Source organism: Salmo salar, chromosome 09 (genome assembly GCF_965601325.2).
Source record: "Salmo salar chromosome 09, fSalSal1, whole genome shotgun sequence".
Classification (NCBI taxonomy): Eukaryota; Metazoa; Chordata; class Actinopteri; order Salmoniformes; family Salmonidae; genus Salmo; species Salmo salar.
The window spans coordinates 23,851,577-23,876,580 of NC_138299.1; the positions used below are offsets into that span (position 1 = coordinate 23,851,577).

Here is a 25,004-nt window from a genome sequence, read left to right on the forward strand (position 1 = left end):
AGCAATAGGAAGTGCCAAAATATTCCTAAACCCCTGTGTCTTTCAATGGGATAGCTTTAAAGTCAATACAACACATCAGGTATCCACTTCCTGTCAGAAAATGTCTCAGGGTTTTGCCTGCCAAATGAGTTCTGTTATACTCACAGACACCATTCAAACAGTTTTGGAAACTTTAGAGTGTTTTCTATCCATATATAATAAGTATATGCATATTCTAGTTACTGGGTAGGATTAGTAACCAGATTAAATCGGGTAATTTTTTTTTATCCAGACGTGCAAATGCTGCCCCCTAGACCCAACAGGTTAATGATCTACCCAGTGACCCTGATTGTAAATCTTGATGTGGTGCGGCGTGCCTTCCTGCTGCCAGGCCAGGGCTACACTATGACATCATACGTTCATTCATCTCCTCCCATCTTGACTACTGCAACTCACTACTCTCCAGCATCAACTCACGATTCCTCACCCACACTATCAGCACATCACCCCTGTCCTCCGTAAACTCCACTGGCTCCCTCTCTCCCAACGCATTGATTACAGGATCCTCCTTCTGACCTACAAAGCCCTTCACCACACGCACTTCGTTCCACCACAGCAGGCCATCTTGTCATTCCCAGGTCGAAGCTAAGGATCTTCGGCGACAGGGCCTTCCCCAGTGTTGCTTCTAGGCTCTGGAACTCCCTCTCTCTAGCCATCCTTGACTCGGAGACCATCACTATCTTTCAGTCCCTCCTAAAGCCACACCTAAAGACCCCCCCCCCCCCCCCCACAAGACACTCCTCTCTTCACCATACTGAGCAGCACCTAACCAAACCCTTACCCAGGTTCGTATCCAAATCCCAACCCTCTCCTCCCATAGACTAATGCATCACACTCTTTCCCTTCTTTGAGCTCACCCCTCTCTTTATTCATGTTTTGTTTAGTCTGATGTTTTGTTTTGACTCAATCACGTTTTAGGGAAGACCCAGATGCAGACAATGTCGAAGTAACAAAAGTTTATTACTAGAACAGGGGCAGGCAAAACAACAGGTCAAGGGCAGGCAGAGGTCAGTAATCCAGATCAGAGTCCAAAAGGTACAGAACGGCAGGCAGTCTCAGGGTCAGGGCAGGCAGAGGTCAATAATCCAGGGTGGTGTGACAAGGTACAGAAACGGCAGGCAGGCTCAGGGTGAGGGCAGGCAGAATGGTCAAAACCGGGAAAACTAGAAAACAGGAACTAGAAACAGACAGGAGCAAGGGAAAAAATGCTGGTAGGCTTGACGAAAAAAAACGAACTGACAACAGACAATTAAAAAACAAATGTTTTACCTTTATTTAACTAGGCAAGTCAGTTAAGAACAAATTCTTATTTTCAAAGACGGCCTAGGAACAGTGGGTTAACTGCCTTGTTCAAACAGAGAACACGGGTATAAATACACTGGGGATAATGGGGAAGATGGGCGACACCTGGAGGGGGTGGAGATGAGCACAAAGACAGGTGAAACAGGTCAGGGTGTGACAGACTGTTTTGTTGTTTTTCTTTTTCATTTCTATAATTGTAAGGCGACTTTGTGTCCTTGAAAAGCGCTATATACTGTAAGTCCCATGTATTATTTGTATTATTATTTATCATCTCTATGTCCAGTCCCCTGCCCAAGCCTGTCCTGATGTCATCTCAGCTTAATCAGAGAGAGGCTTAGCAATGGTCTGTCTGTCTGTCGGTCAGTCTGGACGTGACCTGGTTCTCTGGCCAATTCAGGCCACTGCAGAGATGCAGATGTTGTTTACTCCGACAGAATTTTTGGCGAGGTGCTGTTGATGTCCTCAACACTGTCAGTGTTCTGTAGAGGTGGACGATTGGCCTTGTTTTGGTGCCCAAATGTGGAGATATAGAACAGCAGTCCAACAAACCCTCTGTTTCTCCCCTACAGTTGAGTCACCATACATAGGACTTCAAACAACATGCATATATAGTATGTTTCTGTCACACTTATGGCACCCTGGGAGATGTCCATGTCAAGGTCAGCCCATCAATAGGATGATGTATAGACCAGATCTGAGCTCCAAGGAGAAATCCTATTGATGGTTCCTTTAATCAAATCCAATGTATTTATAAAGCCCTTTTTACATCAGCAGATGTCACAACGTGCTTATACAGAACAGCAAGCAATGCAGATGTAGAAGCACAGTGGCTAGGAATAACTCCATAGAAAGGCAGGAACCTAGGAAGACACCTAGAGATCAATCCTGAACACATATGCTGATGTGGCACTTTTTTGTTTGCTACACTTAAGCCACTGTTTTGGCCATTCCTTTAATCCATTACAAACCTACAACGATTCACCTCTAGTCTTACCTGTTGAGAGCAGGAGAGACAGACTCCAGCAGGTCTGGTACTACATTGAGGTGGGTTCATTGTGATGTGGTTGTTATCAGTGTGTTTTACATGTACGGTCTGGCTGGAGCCCAGAGCTTCTATCTCCATTCAGACAGACAGGAGCTTGGTTGCTGCTAATCACCAGAGAAGGCAGACCCACACTGGAGGGGTTAATGCAGTCTGATATCAGCCCCAGTGATCTGATCCATGCATGAATGGCCAGAGCACTGTTATCTTGTCTGGTGAGAAAAGAGGGGAAACCAGAGAAAGAAAATGTCAGGGATAGTAAATGGAGCCAACATGGTAATTAGGCTGGAAAAGGTCCTGCTACCTAAAGAGCTTTGGAGCTAGGCTGAGGAACAGAGACAAATTTGCACAAACAAGCTAATGGGTGCGCCGACTAATGACTCTCCAGGCCAGTGGAATTTCTCTTGCTAATTTGACAAAGCCTGAAAAGGGGTTCAGAGAGATTATTGACAACAGGCCAAACTGTGAAGCTTTGAAAGCCCCACCCCCCCACTGCAGGCCAGCCCCAAATGTAGATGTCCATTCTATCATTAACAAAACCCTAGCAGAGCCTTTATTTGTGCTGCCAGTGTCGTTCTTGCATTTATCTTACCTTGGCTCATTTCTATATATTATAGTCGTTATCTGTCCAAAGGGTCTGTACACAGGGTGATGTTGAGAGGCTGTATGGAGAGTTTGGCCCAATGGTGACTCCCTATAGTTCCCCTGTTTTGATGTACACATGAAACCACACCGAGCCTGATCCCAATGGGTTTAAAGGCGTCCGCATGCATATATTATGACAACGTTTTGTGACGTTTTTGTTCGTTTTGGTCTTCGGCAAGGGCTTTTCGGCTGTTCGTGCGCACAATTTTTCTCGAGGCAAGCCGAAGTCGGTAGACGAAGTCCATACCCTTTCGTCGGTGATTGGTCAACAGTAGGGATTCCCCAATTCTTCAAGTGGTTGACATTTCACATATTCCAGTGAAACAAACACCTGTTCTATGTCCACACCTCTCCACTCACCAAAGTTGTCATGATGACCAATGCCCACATTAGTTTTGTCGTACAGACATTGATCGCTGTCAGTCTTGTTCTGAAGGGGGTCAGTGGATCTGTAGGTAGGAGGTGGCCAGGGGTTGGTGGGGTTTTCCATATCACTGTCCTTCAAAAACATCCAAGGTATCATATGTGAACTAAGTCACTCTGTACTGATTTTTGTTTGCATTATGGGGGACAGTGTAGCTTGTTTTGTGCCTCCGAATCCAGAAACCAGAATCCATTGTAGCTCAGATATGGGGCAATGTGTCAGTGGGAAAGCTCTGTAGTGACTGTATTTATCTGCTGAATTGCAGAGCCATTCTGCTCACCCTAATGGTGTGGAAATCAGACTGACTTTTAAACAAGACCGGAAGAGAGCTTTTACCTTCTGGTAAATTGGCAGTCATGGGAATATAGGCCACTGTCATACTGGCTTCACCCACTCATACACACTGCTTTCCCCTTTTCCCCTTGACCAGAGTGAGTGCCCTCTCTGTCTCTGTCTGCCCAGCATAAATCTGCCTCTCTGCCTGTCATCTGTTCATTGTCTGTCCTCCTCCCCTCCCTCTTCCCATTGAGTCAAAGCATCGCTCAGCCAGCATCTGATTCAGTGGTCTATCCGTCTTCACACACTTAAGTATCTCGCTTCTTATCTATGTGTCACTCCTTATAATTAATGACATTATCTCATTCATCTAACTAATTACATTCTCAGCTAAAGACAAAGAACCACACACACACACATACACACACACACACACACACACACACACACACACACACACACACACACACACACACACACACACACACACACAGTTTTGTATTGCTATCCTTGTGGGGACAAAATAATTGATTCCCATCCAAAATCCTATTTTCCCTAACCCTAAATCTAACCTTAACCTAACCATAACCCTAAACATAACCCTAAGCCTAACCTTAACCCTAACCCTAAATCTAACCTTAACCTAACCATAACCCTAAACATAACCCTAAGCCTAACCTTAACCCCAAAACCCTAACCCTAATACTATACCTAACCCTAACATCTAAACCTAACCCTAACCCCAACTTTAATTTTAAGCCTAACCGTAATTGTAATCCTAACCCTAAATCTAAAAATAGCATTTTTCCTTGTTTCCGAATTGTCCTTGTTTTACTATCCTTGTGAGGACTTCTGGTACCCACAAGGATAGTAAAACAAAAACACACAGACAGACAGACAGGCACACACATGCATATGCTGTAGGCATACTAACCAAATCTGTTTGAAGTCTTGGATAGGCAAAAGTAGAGAGCGTTCCTTTATGCATGAAGTATTCATGTTTTTATTTATTTATTTTTATTTCACCTTTATTTAACCAGGTAGGCTAGTTGAGAACAAGTTCACATTTGCAACTGCGACCTGGCCAAGATAAAGCATAGCAATTCGACACATACAACAACACAGAGTTACACATGGAATAAACAAACATACAATCAATAATACAGTAGAACAAAAGAAAACAAAAAGTCTATATACAGTGAGTGCAAATGAGGTAAGTTAAGGCAATAAATAGGCCATGGTGGCGAAGTAATTACAATATAGCAATTAAACACTGGAATGGTACATGTGCAGAAGATGAATGTGCAAGTAGAGATACTGGGGTGCAAAGGAGCTAGATAAATAAATAAATACAGTATGGGGATGAGGTAGGTAGATAGATGGGCTGTTTACAGATGGGCTATGTACAGGTGCAGTGATCTGTGAGCTGCTCTGACAGCTGGTGCTTAAAGCTAGTGAGGGAGATATGAGTCTCCAGCTTCAGAGATTTTTGCAGTTCGTTCCAGTCATTGGTAGCAGAGAACTGGAAGGAAGGACGACCAAAGGAGGATTTGGCTTTGGGGGTGACCAGTGAGATATACCTGCTAGAGTGCGTGATACGAGTGGGTGCTGCTATGGTGACCAGTGAGCTGAGATAAGGCGGGGCTTTACCTAGCAGAGATTTGTAGATAACCTGTAGCCAGTGGGTTTGGCGACAAGTATGAAGCGAGGGCCAACCAACGAAAGCGTACAGGTCGCAGTGGTGGGTAGTGTATGGGGCTTTGGTGACAAAACGGATGGCACTGTGATAGACTGCATCCAGTTTGTTGAGTAGAGTGTTGGAGGCTATTTTATAGATGACATCACTGAAGTCGAGGATCGTTAGGATGGTCAGTTTTACGAGAGTATGTTTGGCAGCATGAGTGAAGGATGCTTTGTTGCGATATAGGAAGCCGATTCTAGATTTAATTTTGGATTGGAGATGTTTGATGTGAGTCTGGAAGGAGAGTTTACAGTCTAACCAGACACCCAGGTATTTGTAGTTGTCCACGTATTCTAAGGCAGAACCGTCCAGAGTAGTGATGCTGGACGGGCGAGCAGGTGCGGGCAGTGATCGATTGAATAGCATGCATTTAGTTTTACTTGCGTTTAAGAGCAGTTGGAGGCCACGGAAGGAGAGTTGTATGACATTGAAGCTCGTCTGGAGGTTAGTTAACACAGTGTCCAAAGAGGGGCCAGAAGTATACAGAATGGTGTCGTCTGCGTAGAGGTGGATCAGAGAATCACCAGCAGCAAGAGCAACATCATTGATGTATACAGAGAAGAGAGTCGGCCCGAGAATTGAACCCTGTGGCACACCCATAGAGACTGCCAGAGGTCCAGACAACAGGCCCTCCGATTTGACACACTGAACTCTATCAGAGAAGTAGTTGGTAAACCAGGCGAGGCAATCATTTGAGAAACCAAGGCTGTCGAGTCTGCCAATAAGAATGTGGTGATTGACAGAGTCGAAAGCCTTGGCCAGGTCGTTGAATACGGCTGCACAGTAATGTCTCTTATCGATGGCGGTTATGATGTCGTTTAGGACCTTGAGCGTGGCTGAGGTGCACCCATGACCAGCTCTGAAACCAGATTGCATAGCGGAGAAGGTACGGTGGGATTCGAAATGGTCGGTAATCTGTTTGTTAACTTGGCTTTCGAAGACCTTAGAAAGACAGGGTAGGATAGATATAGGTCTGGAGCAGTTTGGGTCTAGAGTGTCACCCCCTTTGAAGAGGGGGATGACCGCGGCAGCTTTCCAATCTTTGGGAATCTCAGACGATACGAAAGAGAGGTTGAACAGGCTAGTAATAGGGGTTGCAACAATTTCGGCAGATCATTTTAGAAAGAGAGGGTCCAGATTGTCTAGCCCGGCTGATTTGTATGGGTCCAGATTTTGCAGCTCTTTCAGAACATCAGCTATCTGGATTTGGGTGAAGGAGAAATGGTGGGAGCATTGGCGGGTTGCTGTGGAGGTTGCCGGGCAGTTGACCGGGGTAGGGGTAGCCAGGTGGAAAGCATGGCCAGCCTTAGAGAAATGCTTATTGAAATTCTCAATTATAGTGGATTTATTGGTGGTAACAGTGTTTCTAAGCCTCAGAGCAGTGGGCAGCTGGGAGGAGGTGCTCTTATTCTCCATGGACTTTACAGTGTCCCAGAACTTCTTTGAGTTAGTACTACAGGATGCAAATTTCTGTTTGAAAAAGCTAGCCTTAGCTTTCCTAACTGCCTGTGTATATTTGTTCCTAACTTCCCTGAAAAGTTGCATATCACGGGGGCTATTCGATGCTAATGCAGAACACCACAGGATGTTTTTGTGCTGGTCAAGGGCAGACAGGTCTGGAGTGAACCAAGGACTATATCTATTCCTAGTTCAACATTTTTTGAGTGGGGCATGCTTATTTAAAATGGTGAGGAAGGCACTTTTAAAGAATAGCCAGGCATCATCTACTGACGGCTTGAGGTCAATATCATTCCAGGATACCCCGGCCAGGTCGTAACATGTGGCATAGTGAGTGTGCGCGTGTGTGTGCGTGCGTATGTGTGTGCGTGCGTGTGTGTGTACGCACACGCTCGTGTCAGTGTGTGGAGACAGAGAAAGAGAGCGAGAGCACTTGCCGATCACACCGCGAGCAGCCAGCAGTAGAGTGCTGACACCTCGTATGGCTGTCAAAGGGAAAAGGGGCTGGGCTGAGAAGAGAGAGCGAGAGGGCGCAGGAGAGAGAGAGAGAGAGAGGAAAGGAGAGAGAGACACGGCAGGACAGCTGCCAGCATTTCTCCGGCAGCAGGAGCAGGATTGAGAGCCGGAACGGGAGCAGGAATTCTCCCCATTCCCCTGAAGCCCCCCTAGCCAAGGCTCCACACTGGTTCTCTCTCCCCCTCCTGGATGTCTCTGACTGCTGCCGCCCCCTCATCCCCACAACCAGAGGCACGGGGCACAGGGAAGGACACAGCCACCAGGACTCCCTGCTACAGCCACATGGCAGAGATGTAACAGCATGGATTAACTGGGAGAGAGTAACAGAGGGAAGAAATAAACACAAACCAATTGGATGTTGGATGAAGAGAGAGGAGAGAAGTGAAAGGGAAGAAAAAGGAGAGGCTGAAAGAAAAAGACAGAAAAGGAGAGGCTGAAAGAGAAGAGGACAGAAAAGAAGAGGCTGAAAGAGAAGAGGACAGAAAAGGAGAGGCTGAAAAAGGAGAGGCTGAAAGAGAAGAGGACAGAAAAGGAGAGGCTGAAAGAGAAGAGGACAGAAAAGGAGAGAGTGAATTAGAGAGAGATAGGAGTAAGAGCATCTTGCCAAAGTGCTGGAGAATCTGCTTCTATTGGAGGTATTGGATCTCTGAACTGAGACTGAACTTTGGAGAGGCGTGGACACAGAACACAGACGCGGACACAGAACAGGTGTTTGTTTCACTGGAATATGTACAGAGTACAGAGAGGTGCTTTTCTCCCCTCTGATCTCTTCTTCTCTGCCTTCTCCTCTCGCTCCAACCTGAACACCTGTCTGGACCCCCTCACTGGGACCTCTTTACTATCCACCCCCTCCTCTCCTAGTCAGCTAGGATGACGTTGGTGCCCACCCCGTCCCCTTTGCTCCCTACAAACCGTTGTGAAATCAAGTGGAACCCTCGATAATTGTGATCAGAGTAAAAAGGACCCCCCTTGCCCCAGCAAGGGATCGGCCCCGCCTCTTTCTGCTTCTCTCTCTGTGTCTCTAATGCTAAAGTAATGGAGAACCTTGGAAATGGAGACATGGACCCTAAAGTTGAGCTTGAACACTTTTGCGCTCTTTGACTATGACCACTAACTAGATAATGGATTGGAAAGAGCTGTAAGTACTCTCTATCTCTCTGTCTTTTCCACTGTCTTTTTATTAGATTGTCCAACAGTGCCCAAATACAATGTAGTATTTTAAGTAAACCTTCATAATTTGACATGCATGTTGTAGAAAATATTTGAGAGAGACTGAAGCTGGTTGTTTGCTTCCTACATACAGTGCTGTATTGCTTGATAATCCTCTAACTTGCAGAATCTCTCTCCCCTTTTCTGTGCTGCGCTGAAATGCAGTTAATGTGTTTGAGCATGCATTCAGACCCAAGGTGTGTGTACTGAAATGCCTTCATTAGTATGGAGATGTGTGTTGAACAGGTGGGCAAGCTGTAGTGGGTGAGGGAATCTGAGCCTCTCCTCCCTGCACATTTTCCATTGAAGGTGAGAGGGAAATAGAAAGAGAGAGAAAAAAGAGGGCAAGCCATGTGACAAGCAATTAATTTCCCCATTAGGGTGTGTGTGCGTTGTTACAGAGGCAAGCGCTCACTGTTATTGCTCATCACCCATTGAGTGGCTCAGATGGAACAGCAGAATACAAACCTGACTCTCTCGCCTTTCAAGCAGACACACGTGCCTTTTCTTCTCATTGTGTGACTGGCTTTAACCCTCAAGGTTAGAGGCATACCCTGCAATGCCGTATGGGCTCCCAGAGGGACAGGGGGGAAAGCAAAAAAGGCAACCTATGAATCCTATCCGAATGTTAATTGTATTTTACTGTTTGTTGCTGTGTGTCTTTGTCATGTTGGCAGATTCCTTGCATCTCCACAATAGCATCTCAATGTGACTAATCTGAGAGAGAGAGAGAGACTTTCTGTTGAAAAATGAATGTGTAATGCAGCCTCCCTTTCATACATGTGCAGACTGAAATGTGCAGACTGATATGTACACAAGCACACACACACACCAAACGACACACACACACACTGTATGTGCCGAGTTTCTCTTTATTTTTTACCATCTCGCATTCATCTATTCCATCTCATTTTCTTCCTCATGCTATCATACACAGGCTGGTCCCTGGGGAGAGCCTCCTCCTGTAGCCCTCTTGGATGCAATAATTATTCCATCAGCCAGCGGTGTGTTCCCTGATTGTGCACTTGGGCTGTCGCTGCATGGGGCGTGCTGTACTGGGGAGGGGGCAAGGTGGGGAGGGGTGTGGCTGTCACTCCAGGGGGTAGAGAGGGGTATATTTTGGCAGCCGCCCACCCTGTCCGGAGGAGCCCAGAACAGGACTAATGAGCTCAGGATGCTGGGCTCTCAGGCAACAGCCTCTCACTGAGAGAGACACATGAACTGTCTCTCTCTCACTAGCTGTAACCCTCCCTCTTCACATTTCTCCTCTTTTCATCACTCATACCATCTTTATTTCTCTCCGTCACTCTCTCCCTCTTATTGACAACGGCTTCTTTGTCTCTTGCATCTCTCTGATTCTTAACTGTGTGACTGAAAAGCATTCAATGCATTGAATTTCCTGTGCCTATTCCTTTACTCTGACCTTGACTTTTAAGATGAAGTTTGGTGGTAACTGATACACAGTGGTGCCATATCACTGGCTGTTATAAGTGTGGCTGACTTTTACAGAGTTACAGAGCTGGTAGAGTTGCAGTCAGATATTGGCGCTGTCTTGCGAGCAGCAAGAGTTAAGACTGAAAGGAATGCGTGCGTCTCACTCAGTTGGCCAATCTATTCTTCTCCAGTGCTCACTCTCCGCCTCCGAGAGAGCGAGAAGGATGACAGTGGATTTTAATTAGTCTCATCACAGAACTGGATCTTACCCTGAGAGCCCTGCTAAACGCCAGAACAGCGGAACTGCTTAAAGACAACCACTTAATGAGACGCAGGGTCTAACTAGTCCACAGTACCAGGAGAGATCTATTTCTCTCACTCTCCTCACCAAATCTGTCCATCACGGGACTCGGTGAATGGGAGATTCTGGGATCAGTCATTGATTCCATGGGACATGATCAGGAGCTCCCAACAAGCTTCACCTTCATACCGGAGTAACATATGAAATAGCACAACGTTTCTTGTCACAATCACTTTCCCATTGCCTGTATGTAGGGCTGTGGCGGTCATGAAATTTTGTCAGCTGGTTATTGTCATGCAAATATCTGCCGGTCTCACGGTAAATGAGCGTTAATTAACATAAACATGTTTAGCATCTCCAGGCCTCCACGCGTACAAGCCGCTGATGCTCACCTTTGGAACATTTACATTTTAAAAAGTCAAATAAATCCATTTAATATACACCATCACAATAAATCCATCATTTATTTTAGGCAGATCTAAAGAAACATGATATGAAGAAAATGTATTTCAGAAGAACAGAATGTGAATCAGTCTATTGTATGTTTTATGGCTATGTTCCATGCAATAGGCTGTAGGCTAGTTCATTTAGCAGACAAGATATGTTTATAAGTCACGTGCCATTATTTTATATGATATGATTCTATACTAAAAATAATATAATTGAACTGAATAAAATAGAAAGGATATTTTTCCCATTCCTGAGCGAGTGTGCATATGAAGTGGCTATGTTGAGCGTAAAAGTAATAATACACTAGATTGAGTTATTTGGCAAATATTTTTGTGAATAATACAAACCGTAGAATGTCTTAGAAATCAAAACACATATGGGCTGCATGGTGTGACTGTAGCCTATTGACGATTCAAAAAAAGTCCCCAAAAAGCTTTAGCTCTATTCCATGCCTCAGGCTGCACACGCTGTTCTCTCATCAAGGGATCATATTTTACCCAACAGACTATTCTCAATTTAATCTTGTCTTTAGTAATATGTCAAATGTGTTGGTCCCATTTTTCATGAGCTGTAATAAAATATCCCATAAAAAGCTTATTTCTCGCATTTTGTTCACAAATTTGTTTACATCCCTGTAAGTGAGCATTTCTCCTTTGAAAGATCATCCATCCACCTGACAGGTGTGGCATATCAAGAAGCTGATTAAACAGCATGATCATTACACAGGGGCACCTTGTGCTGGGAACATGTCTAAAATGTGCAGTTTTGTCTCACCGCACAATGCCACAGATGTCTCAAGATTTGAGGGAGTGTACAATTGGCATGCTGACTGCAGGAATGTCCTGTTGCCAGAGAATTGAATGTTCATTTATCTAATATAAGCCGCCTCCAACGTCATTTTAGAGAATTTGGCAGTACATCCAACCGGCCTCACAACCGCAGACCGCGTTTAACCACGCACAGCCCAGGACCTCCACATCCGGCTTCTTCACCTGCAGGATTGTCTGAGACCAGACACTCGGACAGTTGATGAAACTGTAGGTTTGCACAGCGGAAGAATTTCTGCACAAACTGTCAGAAACTGTCTCAGGGACGCTCATATGCGTGCTCGTCGTCCTCACCAAATCAAATCAAACTTTATTTGTCACATGCGCCAAATACAACAAGTGTAGACCTTACCGTGAAATGCTTACTTACAAGCCCTTAACCATCACTGCAGTTCAAGAAGAGTTAAGAAAATATTTACGAAGTAGACTAAAATAAAAAGTAATAATAAAAGTAACACAATAAGAATAACAATAACGAGACTGTATACAGGGGGCACCGGTACCGAGTCAGTGTGCGGGGGTACAGGATAGAGCACAATTGGTTGGGAGAATGTAAAACGTCAGCCATCTTCTTCTGTACCAGGGTCTTGACCTGACTGCAGTTCAGCGTCGTCACCGACTTCAGTAGGCGAATGCTCACCTTTGAATGCAACTGGCACGCTGGAGAAGTTTGCTCTTCACTGATGAATCTTGGTTTCAACTTTACCGGGCAGATGGCAGATAGCGTGTATGTTATTGTGTGGGTGAGCGGTTTGCTGATGTCAACGTTGTGAACAGTGTGGCCAATGGTGGCGGTGGGTTTATGGTATGGGCAGGCATAAGCTACGGACAACGAACAAAATTGCATTTTATCGGTGGCAATTTGAATGCACAGAGACACCGTGATGAGATCCTGAGGCCCAGTGTCGTGCCATTCATCCGCCGCCATCACCTCATGTTTCAGCATGATAATGCACGGCCCCATGTCACAAGCATCTGTACACAATTCCTGGAAGCTGAAATGTCCCAGTTCTTCCATGGCCTGCATACTTATCAGACATGTATGACAGCGTGCTCCAGTTTTCTCTGCTATCGCACGGCAAACGGTACCGGAGCGCCAAGTCTAGGACCAAAAGGCTCCTTAACCTCTCTAGGGTAGGTGGGACGAAATCGTCCCACCTACGCAACAGCCAGTGGAATCCCGTGGCGCGATATTCAAATACCTTAGAAATGCTATTACTTCAATTTCTCAAACATATGACTATTTTACACCATTTTAAAGACAAGACTCTCTAACCACACTGTCCGATTTCAAAAAGGCTTTACAACAAAAGCAAAACATTAGATTATGTCAGCAGAGTACCCAGCCAGAAATAATCAGACACCCATTTTTCAAGCTAGCATATAATGTCACATAAACCCAAACCACAGCTAAATGCAGCACTAACCTTTGATGATCTTCATCAGATGACAATCCTAGGACATTATGTTATACAATACATGCATGTTTTGTTCTATCAAGTTCATATTTATATCAAAAACCAGCTTTTTACATTAGCATGTGACGTTCAGAACTAGCATACCCCCCGCAAACTTCCGGTGAATTTACTAAACGTTCACAAAAAACATAACAATTATTTTAAGAATTATAGATACAGAACTCCTCTATGCACTCGCTATGTCCGATTTTAAAATAGCTTTTCGGTGAAAGCACATTTTGCAATATTCTGAGTAGATAGCCCGGCATCACAGGGCTAGCTATTTAGACACCCACCAAGTTTAGCCCTCACCAAAGTCAGATTTACTATAAGAAAAATGTTATTACCTTTGCTGTTCTTCGTCAGAATGCACTCCCAGGACTTCTACTTCAATAACAAATGTTGGTTTGGTTCAAAATAATCCATAGTTATGTTCAAATATCCTCTGTTTTGTTTGTGCGTTCAAGACACTATCTGAAGTGTAAAGAAGGGTGACGCGCCCGACGCGTTTCGTGACAAAAAAATTCTAAATATTCCATTACCGTACTTCGAAGCATGTCAACCGCTGTTTAAAATAAATTTTTATGCCATTTTTCTTGTAAAAAAGCGATAATATTCCGACCGGGAAACCGTGTTTACGTTCAAAGAGAGAGAAAATAAAAACATGGGGTCGCCTCATGCACGCGCCTCAGTCTCATTGTCCTCTGATAGACCACTTACCAAAGGCGCTAATGCTTTTCAGCCAGGGGCTGCAAAGACGTCATTCAGCTTTTTCCCGGGTTCTGAGAGCCTATGGGAGCCATAGGAAGTGTCACGTTACAGCAAAGATCCTAAGTTTTCAATAAAAAGAGTCAAGAAGCCCAAGGAATGGTCAGAGAGGGCACTTCCTGTACAGAATCTTCTCAGGTTTTTGCCTGCCATATGAGTTCTGTTATACTCACAGACACCATTCAAACAGTTTTAGAAACTTTAGGGTGTGTTCTATCCAAAGCCAATAATTATATGCATATTCTAGTTTCTGGGCAGTAGTAATAACCAGATTAAATCGGGTACGTTTTTTTATCCGGCCGTGCAAATACTGCCCCCTACCCTCAACAAGTTAACAGCTTCTACCCCCAAGCCATAAGACTGCTGCTGAAAAATTCTCAAATGGCCACCGGACTATTACATTGACCCCACCATTTGTTTTGTACACTGCTACCTCTACAAATTACCTCTAACCTGTACCCTGGCACACTGACTCAGTACAGGTACCCCCTGTATATAGCCTCGTTTTGATTATGTTATTGTGTTACTTTTTATTATTTTTTACTTTAGTTTATTTGGTAAATATTTTCTTAACTCTTCCTGAACTGCACTGTTGGTAATGGGCTTGTAAGTAAGCATTTCACGGTAATGTCTACACTTGTTGTATTCATCGCATGTGACAAATAAAGTTTGATTTGATTTTTGATTTGATATCCAGCAACTTCGCACAGCCATTGAATAGGAGTGGGCCACAATCAACAGCCTGATCAACTCTATGCAAAGGAGATACAGTACAGATACAGTACAACAACAAAAAAATGCATGAAATGTATGCATTCACTACTGTAAGTCACTAGGGATAAGAGCGTCTGCTAAATGACTGAAATGTAAATGTAAATGTAATATGTCGCGCTGCATGAGACAAATGGTGGTAACACCAGATACCTACTTTAAAAAAAAAGATGTCTTTGACCAACAGATGCATATTTGTATTCCCAGTTATGTGAAATCCATAGATTTGGGTCTAATTCATTTATTTCAATTGACTGATTTCCTTATATGAACTGTAACCAAGTAAAATCTATAAATTGTTGCATGTTGCGTTTATATATTTGTTCAGTGTAGAATGGCCCATTATCAAACAGGCAGCAACAGGGGCAGGGGAAAAAGGACATGTCATCCGTATATATGCCCTCAAATAGCGAATGGAGGCTGCTTTCCCTCAGTTCGTTCTTAAATCATGCAAGGAAGCTAATCCGGTTTTATAGCGGAGCTGCTGAGAAATAAATATAGTAGCAGCTGGGATCGTCGTCTTTTGAGTGGAAACCACACAGGATATTGACATGTCTGGGCTTATAAGAAGACTTATTTCACTTCACACATCAACCACACAGGATATGGACATGTCTGGGCTTATAAGAAGACTTATTTCACTTCACACATCAACCACACAGGATATAGACATGTCTGGGCTTATAAGAAGACTTATTTCACTTCACACATCAACCACACAGGATATAGACATGTCTGGGCTCATAAGAAGACTTATTTCACTTCACACATCAACCACACAGGATATAGACATGTCTGGGCTCATAGGAAGACTTATTTCACTTCACACATCAACCACACAGGATATAGACATGTCTGGGCTTATAAGAAGACTTATTTCACTTCACACATCAACCACACAGGATATAGACATGTCTGGGCTCATAAGAAGACTTATTTCACTTCACACATCAACCACACAGGATATAGACATGTCTGGGCTCATAGGAAGACTTATTTCACTTCACACATCAACCACACAGGATATAGACATGTCTGGGCTCATAAGAAGACTTATTTCACTTCACACATCAACCACTGTTTGAGGAGCATGCAGTCTCTCGCTGAGCGACAGGTGATATTCCGCCCAATCTCTGTGTGCCAAGGAAACGCACGGTGGTGAGATATTCTGTAGCTAAAGGTAATATCAGCCAATTAATTATGAAAATATAAGAAATGTCCTATTACTAGGCTATTCAAAATCAAATATAAAATTCGCTGTAACTGAAGGCTAACTCTGTAAACCACCCTGCACATCAATGAACCAACAGCATCGCCTAGGCCTATACGTTCTCTCCCAGACTCATGGATAGAACGTTTGGAGCGTAGCATAAGGTAACCAGTCCATCCAATGTGCATAATAATACAGTCCACACTCAAAGGTGATCACCAGAATTAGTTTAATTTTGGAGTATAGGCTAGACCAATTATGTTCCAAAGACACCGTAGACATTTTTATATATGTTTTTCTGCCGTGCATAATATGCTGTAGGCTATTACACAATCATTAATTTAATTCAGGTGGGGGTGTTTTCGGACTCATATAAGTATATGCATAAGCTCTAATATGCTTCTGGGTGTTCTACATGCAACATCTTAAATGCTTTGAGTTAATAATCACCTTAGAAAGCACAGTCCATTTGGTTGTGTTTGGCTTTGAAGCAACCTGTTGTTGAACTTCTTTCTTCAGACTGATCATCACAGTGAGGTAACAAAATGTTGTGAGTTTTAAAAGCATAGTACTGTTTTGATGATAAGTGTTTGATGTGATTTTAGATTGCATTTGCATTGATGTCAGAGTGATTAGAGGGACATTAGAGTACTGAGTACCAGACCATTACCGGCAGGTCGTTAGCAAGTTGGGTACTACAAACGCATGTCCAGAGTGCATAAAAGGAGATTACCGTGACTCAACAGAATCACTGCAACAGCCTTACCTGTACGTGTTTGACGAAGATACATTTATTCATTTAGTGTACATTAGCACCATGACAAGCGTCTGCTGGCCCACTGAAAACACAGGTGTCATGGCTGCTTTTCTTATGTAGACACTTGCAAACCCTTGCTGCAGAATTGGGCTTCATTGTGTCTTTAGCAGTGCATCAGCAATTGGAGTGCTGAAATTAAAGCGTTTGAGAATTCTATGTTGCTGTTTTGAAGTGAAGAACTGAAGCGTTTTACAAAGCCTTGGCCCCAGGTAGGAAGTGGGGAGATGAAAGGGAGGTAGCATTGGGAGTGGAGGAGGGTTGGGAGCGCGCTTCTCCTGTCGACTATGGAAGATAGAGATGCCTGGTGGCTCCTATGACGTCTATCTTCCTTCCTGGCCAGCATATTACAGATGGCTGGCTAAATTGTATGTTTTTGAAGTTAGGCTAAACTCTTGTGTTTGCTCCTCCCAGGGCAGCTCAGAAGCTGAACCTCTCGTCCAAGCGGAAGAAGCACCAGTCTCCCTCTCTGCTGCATTCCGGAGCCCAGAAGCCCTCCATCTACCCCACCAACTTCAGTGGCACCCTGCAGCTCTCCCCGCCCCCCGCCCCACCATGCCTGCTTCACGCCGTCTCAAAGGTCAAGGAGAACCCCGGGATGGGAAAGGTAAGGAGCGACAGGCACACACACAGACACACACACATACACGTTTGTACATACACACACACCCACCCACACACACACATACACGCATATACAGTATGTATGAGTGACTGACATTTTAAATGGGAGAATGCACAGTGGTGACACATTAGTCTATAGGCAACCAGTCGTCTGGTCCAGTCCATACAGATGCGGGCAGATAAGCCTGCTGGAATGTCATGAATTCACTCAGTTTGTTAGGGCCACATTCCTCCCTCTGAATGGACTACAGTTTGTGAGGGAAAGAAAATACAAAAATCCAATCAAATTCACTTTAAAGGCTAAAAGTTTGCAAACATTATTACAGTGGATTTCTGCTAGCTGCGTTCCATAAACCTGATGATGAAATCGAGCAGGATGTCGATGATTGGTCTATCATTAGCGTTAGTGCTATATAAACACACCTTTCCTCTAGGGTTTATTGGGTATTGTTTGCTGGGCTGAGATTCTGTATTTATAGAGTAGAAGAAGTCCCCTAACAAGATTAGATCCCACCTGGTTGGGAAGTCGCTGCTTACTCTGCCAAATTTCCACACCATTGAGATTTTGTCCCATATTGTAATTCTCACTTCATAAAAGACAGGCGTTATTAAGAAGCTTCCTCTCCCTACACCTGATTTACGGAGCTAGACATCTGTGACATCCACAGGGTTGTTTTGAAAAGGGAAATCAGCTTGTTTACAGCATTGTTCTGAGTCTATAACCCCAGGTTTCCTCTTCATTAAGCACACTGTTATGGGAAACTCAACCTGTCATTGTGTCTCAGACATTACTGAGGTTTGCAGTCACCTGGTTCAGACAACCAAGAGTTCACTGCTGTGAAACAATGCTTGTTTGAGGAACCGCAGCCAACACGATTTCAGTTGCCAACATTCTTTTGTCTGCGGTAGACAATTCATCCCAGCTCTTTTACACCTAATCTACAGTATGCATTTCTGAAGAAATTACTGAAACAATGAGGGGAATGGTTGCTGTGATGTTTTCTTATGCATTTATTCAAGACACGCATATCCATCCATGAAGAGTTGATGTCAATGCTGACCCAGACTACAGCCATTCAATGTGTTTTGTGGAGGGTTTGGACACGTAGAGGGGTGGCTGGGGGAAAATCCCAGCTAATGGATTTCTTGGTGGGATCTAGAGATAGGGGAACAGGGCCATTAGCAGAGAGGCCCGAGGTGTTAAAATGCAGCGGCTCCAGCCGATCCTCGCCAGCCCTGGTATCACATCTCTGCCAATGTAAATATAGCAGCTCTAGACGTTAGCTATCGCTCCCTGACCCGGTTGGCTCAGCAGTCATATATGGAAGCCCGGTTTAAATGTCATAGCAAATGTAATTTGCTCAACATATGTACACGTCAGTCATGATAACAGCCCCCCACGGAGCACAAAGAGAGTTTGCACTTGGCTGCTGGAACACTGGAGAGGAATTCCCTCTGTGGCAGAATGGGATCGCCACCACACATTGTTCCTTAGTGCCGGAGCCAGGATCTGTGGCAATATTTATAAACAAGCCATGGGAACAATAGGCCTTTTGTGTGGGCGTGCTGCGAATGACATAGGAGAGACACACAGAGGATGAAAGGACCAGTCTGAGGTGTAGCTTTTGCTGCCGTTGCAGAAAGGGGAGGTGGGGAAACAGTTAGAATTATAATCCGCTGCTCCATACCACAGGGACTCTCACAGGCATCATAGTCATTTTGTTTTTTTGCGATGGAGGTTTTAGTTGTTTTTATTGTCCCAGATTGAACTCCTTATCAATGTATGGTTGTTAAATCTCAAGCTGTTTGTAACCATGAAGGAGCGGGGGAGCGTGCCGATACACTGGTTCAGTGGATTGACTATCCTTATGCTAAACCCTAAACACACTGAGCTTTCAGGGATTTTTCAGAGCGAGGAGAAGCACCATTATCCATTCCTCTGCCTGACAACAGAGATGTTTATGTCTCCTGTCTGTCATACTACAAGATAGTCAAGGTTGAATTTTCACAATAAAATGTTGACAGAGTGAGTGAGGATGTTTCTCTTATTAAAGGAATCATCCGCTCCTACATGTTCTTTATAAATGGTATTGCAGTTGTCACAGAATCAAAAGTGTGGATTTGTTTGAGGGGGTTAGTCAGGGAGACTGACATAGATTAAAACACGCGCATACACCACACACACACAGCTTCACCTATAACGTGGTGTGCATGCAGATGAAACCTGCTCTCTCCAGTTCAGGAAGTGCCAACAGACACAGCTGGCAGAATAGCTCCACTTGTCATGGCCATAACATAGTTCCAACATTAGACTAGATGAGAGATGTCACAGTAGAGGTGTGCTAAATCAACACCTTAAACACGACCAGTGACATACCATCCTGTTAGGATCATGGTGTATCGTGACAACTGAAGAGACACAGAATCTATGGACTCTAAGTTTAGACTCAATACAAACAGATCCGAGAGAGAGAGAGGCCATATGTTCCAATGCTACAGAGTTGCTCTTGGTCCAGAGAGCAGCCTGCTAGTTGGATAATCCCTCAGCATGGTGGTCGGCTCAGAGTCAGTCATTACTGTTATGATTTACAATCTCAACCTTACACTGACAGGCTTTGTGTTGACTCCGTTCTCTCTCCATTACAAATTCCTCCCATGTCTCCTGTTGCTGTGTGTACTGTATGTACCATGTTATCTGCCTGTTATATCTGTTTTTAATGTGTGTGCTAACACATTTGCCATATTTACTTACATATATGTTCTCTCTCTTTCCCTCTCCTCTCCTTATGTTGCAGGTAAAAGTGATGATGCGTATCTGCCCCTCCTTGGAGGCTCCTGATTCGTCCATGTCCTTCCTGAAGGTGGACCCCAGGAAGAAGCAGCTGACCCTTTACGACCCCTCAGTCAACGACCACGCCAACTCAGGGCACAGGAGAGCCACCGTGGCCATCCCAAAGATCTTCGCTTTCGACGCAGTGTTTACCCAGGATGCCTCTCAAGTAAGGACCAAGCAGTTGCAGACTGTGTAAGCTGGCTGAGTGCAGTCCAGGGACTTAGTAAAAAAATGCCTTTCTTGGGTCGGGACCATTCTTCCCAGTATGGGCCTCAACAGCTGTGGCTTTTAAGTCTGGGGAATGAATTGAATTCAGTCCACTTATATCTAAGCTCTCATTTCATAGTCCAGACCTTACAGTCTAGTAGAACCATGGCCAAATGAAGATCAAAGTGGAAGGGCCAGACACTGAGGACATGTTTACTTGACGGTGATTGAGTAACAGCCAGGCAACTATGTTCTGCCCTCTAATCCCCCTATTGCTCTCTCTCTCACACTCTCTATGTTTCTCCCTCTCTGTCTCCGTCAGGCGGAGGTGTGCTCAGGGACGGTGTCTGAGGTCATCCAGTCCGTGGTGAATGGTGCGGACGGCTGCATCTTCTGCTTCGGCCACGTCAAGCTTGGTAAGTAAGCCCCTCTACTCCCCTCATCTGGCAAAGAAAAACACTATTTGTCACAGCCCGGTTTGATGTTCACATTCACAAATGATTTAGTGGTGCACGGGAGTGCGCTGAGGAGAAGACAATAGAGTTTGGATGAGCAAGGGCTAGTGAGAGATGGTGGTGAGGGGTGTCTTTCATTTTACCCACTGTCATTGACCTGGATTCTCACCCAGTCTTGAGGGGCTGTCATTTCTCAGAACAAGCTTCATTGTCCCTTTTGTTCTCCACTGTGCTCATCCTACAGTGATTGCTCCTTGAATCACCCCCTTCACAAGTTCTTATAGACACAGTAGATTCCCAATCAGCTGTACCCAATCCAGACAGCATATTCCAAGTCTTCTCAGTTTTAGGAGAGACATGAGCAGCAGGCTGTATTACTTGTATATTAATGTCTCCTTTCCTCTCACCCTCTCCTCCGTCTCCAGGCAAGACGTTCACCATGATTGGCAAAGACGGCTCCACCCAGAGCCTGGGCATTGTGCCCTGCGCCATCTCCTGGCTCTTCAAGCTCATCAACGAGCGCAAGGAGAAGACGGGCACGCGCTTCTCTGTCCGCGTGTCTGCCGTGGAGATCTGTGGGAAGGACGAGGCTCTGAAGGACCTCCTGTCTGAGGTGTCCATAGGAAGCCTGCAGGATGGACAGTCCCCAGGGGTCTACCTGCGTGAGGACCCCATCTGTGGCACTCAAGTGAGGAAAAAAGGCATCTAGACACGTGCCTGTTTTCTTGCCTTTCTTTGTTCTCCCTCTCCATTTCTCACACTCTCCGTCTCTCTCTCTGTCTGGTATATATTAGTGTCTGTGTATTGATCTGATTCTCACTGCCATCTACCTCTGTCTGCCCCAAAGATTTAGGCCTTTGTATTGTCAGTTCTTTCATCTCCCAGGTCTTTCCTCTGTGTACGCTGAGCCCATATTGCCCTGCCTTACCCATCTCAATAATCCCTGCTCTATATTTTCACCAAAGCCATCCACAATATCGACGTCTTTTCCATACCTTTTTATTGACTCCCCTGTCAGCATCCATCAGCATCTATTACCTCTGTGTTAGCTCTGGTCCTCTGCAGCACAATGGGACTAGTTGGGGGGATGGGGGATTGAAGGCACTGACAGGTGTTGCCGTCTGATGTTGTTTTTTGGGGTTCTGTGTGGACTGTGACTTCAAAGGCTGCCTGGAGTCCTGTGAAGCTCCTCACGGCTCCTCCTCCTCTTAGTAACCACGTGATGTGCCTCCCTACTAGATGCCCCCCTCTCCCCTCTCTCCACACCCATCCACCACCACATCCGTGTGGAGGAAAGTGCCCCTGCTCCTCCATTACCTCCCCTAATCCTCCTCCCTCTGTGTGCATATCTGTTTCCCTATAATTGCCCCGGAGACCCAATCTAATGGGCAAGAAATGTGTGCTTGGGTCCAATTAACTGTTTCCCCTCTCTCGCTCTCTCCCTTTTCTCTCTGCTTTCTCTGTTCCCTTCTCACTCTTTTCCCTCACTCTCCAACTCCATGCTCTTTCCTTCTCTCTACCCCTTATCTTTTTTACCCCCCCCTTACCCTCTCTTCCCTCCTCCCCCCTCAGCTCCAGAACCAGAGCGAGCTCCGTGCCCCCACGGCGGAGAAGGCAGCCTTCTTCCTGGATGCAGCCATCGCAGCACGCAGCACCAGCAGGCCAGATGCAGATGAAGAGGAGAGACGCAACTCTCACATGCTGTTCACGCTGCACATCTACCAGTACCGCATGGAGAAGAGCGGCAAGGGAGGCAGTGAGTACAACTACTACTACTACTACTACTACTACTACAACAACACTATTACTACTACACTCATAACACTATTACTACTACACTACATCTATCAGTACTACATGAAGTGAGGCACTCTCTGAACTCTAGTGTCACTCTGTGTCCTAGTGTCTTTGACGGTGATAGTGTCAGATTTTCATTCATCATTCTGCTATTCTATTAATCATTTCACTCGATTCAACAAGTGCTCTGACCTTTTCGATTCTTCCGCAAGAGATAAATGCACTGAACCATATTTCTGCACATGAACAGAAAAAATATTTCACTGGATGATTATGGACTTAATCGAGTAAAGGTAATGACCTACAGTAGTTTAATGATGAGGACTTTATTATGCCTTAATGATACTGTTAAGTAGCAGATGTAATTCCACTCATCAGTTCTGGTGCTGATGATAGTTCTTCAAGTGTCTGTGTTCCCAGAGGTAACCATCATAGCCATAGGAGACTGCACCACACTGGGCTCGATGGTGGATAAAATCTGAATAAATCTGAATGGATAAAAATCCTCAAGCCTCTCATTTGTAATGTTTATGGATGGGTGCGCACTAGCCTCTATAAAAAAAAGTGACTTGCTTGCATCCATGTGTTGTGCTAAGCGGAGGGAGAGAGTGCGCACAGATTTTTTACATTTAATTGTACCTTTATTTGAAGCACTCCATTTCTAAGTATTGCTGACAAGAGTTTAATGGTTCACCGCCTAGTCTGAAACTCTGTAATTTTCTCCCAATCATGTGAAATAACATATCAGTGACCTACATTACATTACAATGTGCTGCCTCGCTGCTGAATAACATTTGGAGAAATTCTGCTCATTTTCCGTCTACACTGAATTACTGTATACTTTTTTATTTTATAGCACAGCCCCCCAAACTAGTCATCATCTAAAATGACAATTTATGTTCCAAATACAGTGACTCTCCCCCTTGGTTTTGTATGCATGTGACAACAAGATCCTTTTATTTCTGGAACGTTATTACCTGTCTGTTAAACTGAGACAATCTCAGCCCAGATTTGAATCACTTCAGACTGAAAGGCTTACTTGTGAATAAATCAGACTGCCATGTCTGGTCTGGTTTGGGCTGTGCCACTCATGCCTAAATGGCGCAGCAGCAGCAGCAGCACGTGGGAACCCGGTCTTCCTTCAGAGGGAGTGTCTGAATGTGTCTGTGCTGGGATATAACCTCACCTGGCTCTTCTTCCTGTCATCTACAGTGTCGGGTGGACGGAGCAGGCTGCACCTTATAGACCTGGGGAGCTGTGAGAAGGTGCTAAGTAAGAGCAGAGACGGAGGGGGAGGCCTGTGTCTGTCTCTCACCGCGCTGGGCAATGTTATCATGGCTTTAGCCAATGGAGCCAAGCATGTACCTTACAGGTAGGGGAACTTGTACTGTACTTTTTATACCTTGATTATGTAAAACCAGTGTCAAGTATGAAGTCGAGTATGTAATCAAAATGTTTGAGACAAGTTTATTCATGTACATTTACCTTCACTATCAAGGCTGTGTTTATCTAGCTTGCTATAGATTTTAAGATATGTATCATTCTCAGCCATGTAGTTTTTTATTTTATTTAACTAGGCAAGTCAGTTAAGAACAAATTCTTATTTACAATGATTGCCTACACCGGCCAAACTCGGACGACGCTGGGCCACTTATGCTCGGCCTATGGGACTCCCAATCACGGTTGGTTGTGATACAGCCTGGATTTTGCTACACTATGGAATCAGAAATGAGGTCAATAAACAGATAACATTTAGTTTGGTTAATGCAATGCATACTGAGGGCTCTATTTTACCAAACCTAACGCAATGGTAAATCTAAGTGCTGGCGGTGGCACTATAGGTTTGTGGGTGTGTCAGAAATATTTTAGCTATTTTCACCACCAAAATTATAGGCACATTTGCTGGCCGTGGGTTTTGCAGAAAACCAGTTAAGGGTGTGTCAAGGTTTGGCCCCTCACTGGCCAATCAGAACATGCTTCATGGCTAAATATGTGGTTGCTTCAAGTTGTGTATTTACGGCCTTTTATGTATTGCATTGTCATCAACTCCAATTGGAATGTTAGTCCGTTATAGCCTAGTTTGTTAAGTAGCCTGCCCCACATTTTCTAAATATGTTGAACATGTTTGCAGTTCTCCTTGTTCTAGTTGCATTTCTTCAATATGGAAATACATTGTTAAACATATGCTATAGTATTCACACGGCTATAGGGGCTAGGCCTACTGTAAATTGCAGTCTGGACATGGACATGCCAAACATAGTAAATAAGCAAGATTAAATTCACAAGGCTATTGATAAGGCCTAAAAGACAGTGTATAGCCTAATTATCAAATTCTAATCAAAACAATATCTTGTTTTAAATAGGCTGTCTAAATACAGTTACAGCACCATAGTTGATCCCTGTG

The 25,004-nt window shown here is 44.5% G+C and overlaps 1 protein-coding gene across 4 annotated transcripts in view; it reads left to right on the forward strand.

Annotated features, from left to right (window-relative positions):
- Window positions 1-25,004, forward strand: part of LOC106610923 (kinesin-like protein KIF26A) — a 102,987-nt gene that overhangs the window by 66,512 nt on the left and 11,471 nt on the right. For 3 of the 4 annotated variants that reach the window (XM_045723484.2, XM_045723487.2, XM_045723486.2), the window contains 6 exons: window positions 17,099-17,291; window positions 20,104-20,307; window positions 20,671-20,764; window positions 21,229-21,491; window positions 22,376-22,559; window positions 23,813-23,972. In XM_045723484.2, the coding sequence (XP_045579440.2) occupies window positions 17,099-17,291; window positions 20,104-20,307; window positions 20,671-20,764; window positions 21,229-21,491; window positions 22,376-22,559; window positions 23,813-23,972 (1,098 nt within the window). Of the gene's footprint in view, window positions 1-7,227; window positions 8,582-17,098; window positions 17,292-20,103; window positions 20,308-20,670; window positions 20,765-21,228; window positions 21,492-22,375; window positions 22,560-23,812; window positions 23,973-25,004 lie in introns of those variants that run through there. The other variant, XM_045723488.2, reaches the window with a different exon arrangement.